Source organism: Olea europaea, unplaced genomic scaffold, assembly GCF_002742605.1.
Source record: "Olea europaea var. sylvestris unplaced genomic scaffold, O_europaea_v1 scaffold2777, whole genome shotgun sequence".
In the NCBI taxonomy this organism is placed as follows: domain Eukaryota; kingdom Viridiplantae; phylum Streptophyta; class Magnoliopsida; order Lamiales; family Oleaceae; genus Olea; species Olea europaea.
In genome coordinates this window covers 74,205-78,302 of record NW_019246234.1, presented here as the reverse complement: position 1 = coordinate 78,302, position 4,098 = coordinate 74,205, and the positions used below count along the sequence as shown (strand labels likewise).

The window sequence follows — 4,098 nt, the reverse complement described above, 5'->3', positions numbered from 1 at the left end:
CAGTGTGGCGACCTGTTGTCTGAGCTCTTCAAAGGCTCCAGTAGTGACGACTGCCGGCTGGGGTTCTGGCACTTTTGATGATTCCTCTTGAGGAACAGGGATATTCTCAGGAGGGGGGTGGTTAGGAGCGAATGAGCTTGCGGGTGGAAGACCTGATTGTGTGTTTACCATGGCTTTTGGTAGCGCTTCCCACAGACGGCGCCAATGATGCTACCAAAAATCGTACCTGTAGATTTCCCGAGCTTGATGACGGATGAGGAGCACGAACGTGATCTTCCGATACCTGAAACAAAGGCAACGAGGTGTGTTCTCGTCGCCCCTCCGATGCTTAAGTCAGAAAGAGAAATATATGCGTGAGGCTATGTGCTGAAGAACAATGAAAAACGTACCTGAATAATGGCCCAAGGTTCTGCTTTAATAGGAGTAGGTAGTGTACTCCTAGTAGGATTGTGTTGATTGGATGTTTTTATCCAAGGGAATTTCTATTATAAAGAGTGTCCTACTTGTAATGGAATTGTTTGACAAGTGGTGTCAGGGTTGATGTAGAATCCTTGGGTGTTTAGGTTTGTTAGTTAGGTACCCAGGTCTTAAGAGGCATGTTGGTAGTGTATGTCTCGATGACTATTCTCGAGGACATTGAGAGAAGGTAAATGTGTCCTCGAGATATCTCGAGGACTACGATATCCCGAGGACCATAGAAGAGAAATGATTGTGGGGTATATATTGAGTCCTCGGGATAAACTCCTCGGGGTATACCAATATTGGCATAGTCACTTACCAATGGAATTACCCCCGATGCCATTGTGATGCAAATGATTTCTTCAATTGCTGAATTAGAGGAACTTGTAGTTTATTGCCCATTTTCCAGCGTAGGGCTCAGGTCATGGCTGTCGATAACAGGACCCTTCTTGAAGGACCTCGAGCTTCGAATGAATACCATAACCATTGCCCATTTTCCAGCGTAGGGCTCAGGTCATGGCTGTCGATAACAGGACCCTTCTTGAAGGACCTCGAGCTTCGAATGAATACCATAACCCCACACCAGAATCTTATTGAAATCTCTTCAAAGTTGGATTGCATTGGGTCTGCATGGAATTTGGAGTCCCTTAAGCTTTGGGGTGTGCTGATGATTGATTCGCCCCAATGGGATGTTTTCCTTAGGCTAAGAAATCTCGAAGTAGTTGGTGCTAGATTGAAGGACACAGCGCTATCTGATGCACTTCGCGCTTGTCCTAATTTGACTCACCTGTTACTTCTTGATTGTGAGGGTTTGAAGTCTCTTTCAATTGAGCTTCCTCATCTGGAGCATTGTAAGCTTGATTTTACTGGAAATGGTAACTGCTCGCTTTTGCTCAATTCACCAAAGCTCGAATCCTTTGAAGTACAAGGTAGTAGTTTCATCCAAGTCCACGAAACTCGATGCTTGAAAAATCTCTCAATTTCCAACAATATAGGTATTTTATAACCGTTTTTACAATTTATCTCATTTACTTTCCTGTTAAAGAGTTTGATACATAGAATCGAGTCTTCATTCCTGACAAACTTTTACTGTCAAATGACACGTGAAGCAACTATACATGAAAGTGGAATTCACTGGGGATTTTGAAGAACTCGTGCCATTTCTGGAGATTGATTTTGTCGACTTCTTTAACAGCCACCCAAAGCTGCAAACTTTTGACATTCATGGTGCCATGTTTGCTGCTCTTTGCCAAAAGAACAGCTTGAAAAACGTGAGTTCATTGCATATATGTGTTATCGTTTGGGTAAATGCATCAATTGTCGCTAAACTTATAGCAAGAATGTTCTAGTTCATCACTTAAAACTTTGTTTTAACTCGGTCACATTATCTATTTCCATTAGTTATGTGCCAATTAGGGTGCCAAGTAAAGTGTGACATCATATTTATTGTTAATCAAATTGATGGACACAGCCAACTTGACCCAAGTTCAATTGCCGTAGGATTTTTTATACCCTTTAAATTTACTGAAGAAACTTTACTCTTTTTATAGGTGGACTCAAGATTTTCAATTCCGTGCCTTGAAAAGGTTGTGATTACTGTCAGATCACCTTTGAATGCTGAATAGAAGATGAATACTTTGGAGTCTTTAGTAAATTAAGCCAAGAATTTAAAGAACATGACGATAAAGATTCTTCAAATGAAGAGCCCCATAGTAGTGCAGAAGATTTCTTTGAAGACATTTGCAGATTTAGATACATGAATCGTAAGATTATTTTGATTGAATAATGTTGTCTAAGAGTTTAGTCTTTGTGATTTCTCTTACTCCATTTTTCATGGGAGATCTTCAATCCATGGATTTTCCAATGGGATAATGTTCTAATGTTCTAGATAAGATTTTCCACATTATCTGATATTACTGCTCAAAAGCCACTGAATACACCCTATAAATCTCATGAACTTTGCCAATGAGAATTTTAACCATCGCTCTGTAAAAGAATAATATTAATTGAGAAAGTTTAGTGCCTCTCTGGAGTTGCTTTCTAGGGGGAAAGAATTACTTTTTAGATCGTTGCAGACCAAAACTAGCCATTTTTGTTGGAAAAGTTTAGTGCGTGTCTGGAGTTGCTTTCTAGGAAAATAGAATTACTTTTTAGACCGTTGCAGACCAAAACCAGCCATCTTTGTTGACTTTGGCTCTCACATTTGGTTCCACCTGACATTTTAATGGTCAAAAAAGCGCTCAGAATTTGGGGGAAAAAGTTCCACTAGATAAGTGCTTAATATATAGCATTGGCCACATTATTGACTTGACTTACTAACAATTGACAAAATTTAAGATGCATATTGTTCCTTAGCCCCTGGTCGTCATCCATTTTTTTCCATTCTTTTTCATTATTTTTGCTACAGATTTTATTTTCAACTAAACATTCTTCATTAAAATGATATTACACGTAAATAAAAAAAATTCATTCTTTTTTAACCACATATTTCAACATCAATCACTATTTTATAGTACATTCTTCCCAAATAATGGGTGACAAACACACCCTTAATATTCTCTAGTTATAATTAACCTAATAAAATGAACCATTTATGTGTGCTCATCACTGTATGTGTACTAATTTAGGAGGGAGAGCAAAAAGAACCCTTCATAATCTTAATCTACAATTACAATTTCCTCATCATCTCAAAGAGAGAAAATGTCACAATTACTACTTTCACGTCCAAATTCATGGTGGATGGATAGGGGAACAAAAGATCGAAAATTTCATCCGGTACCATATAATATAATTTAGCCCCTATTTGTAATTCTTTAAAAATTTAAATTGTTTGTTACAGGATCATTCTCTACCACGTATTTACACAATAAAATATTCTATACATAAACTAATAAAAATTTTCTTACTTTTTAACCACACATTTTCCAAAAAATACTATTCAATAACTCATTATTTCCAAATAAATTCTATCAAACAAGCCCTTAGATTAAGCCCCTATTTGTCATTTTTTAAAAATTTAAATTATTCGTTACAGAATCATTTTCTATTACAAATTCAAACCATAAAATATTCTATACATAAATTAATAAAGTTTCCTTACTTTTTAATCACTTATTTTACAAAAAATACTATTCAATAACTCATTATTTCCAAATAAATTATATCAAACAAGCCCTTAGATTAACAAAACCTAAATTAGCTTCTTCTTATGGAAGTACTGCTTCAAGTATGAAATCTGGGCAATTGAAACCACAATGCAGATTCCCGAGGAGAACCATGCCACCTGAGCATTTGTTGCTTCACTCACGGTTCGCATCTCAGCTTTTCTGTGAGGAGAAATCCACAAAGAAAGCACGTAGTGAGCTCATATTATGACTATAAAACCAACTATAGTTGGTTGAACCAAATAAAACAGAATGATCTGAATGCTCGAGCAATATTCAAAACATGAATGAATAAGAATAAGCAACACAATTTAATGACACCACATTAAGCCCACGTTTGGCCCCCATTATTCCCCATTAAATTATAATTCATTTTTCTCTCTCTTATTATGAATCATAAATTCTCCAATAAATTAATATTACACATAAACCAAAACATTTTCCCTTATTTTTTAACCATGCATGCTCAAAAAAA

At 36.6% G+C, this 4,098-nt stretch overlaps 1 protein-coding gene and 1 pseudogene across 1 annotated transcript in view; one reads left to right on the top strand and one right to left on the bottom strand.

Moving 5' to 3' along the window:
- The first annotated feature begins 396 nt into the window (after window positions 1–396).
- Window positions 397–2,349, top strand: LOC111383852 (annotated as a pseudogene).
- A 1,300-nt stretch (window positions 2,350–3,649) lies between these two features.
- LOC111383851 (transmembrane emp24 domain-containing protein p24delta4-like) overlaps window positions 3,650–4,098 on the bottom strand; it is a 2,336-nt gene continuing 1,887 nt past the window's right edge. Inside the window, exon 4 of the mRNA XM_023008032.1 lies at window positions 3,650–3,785. Coding sequence (XP_022863800.1) covers window positions 3,650–3,785 — 136 coding nt within the window. The remainder of the gene's footprint in view (window positions 3,786–4,098) is intronic.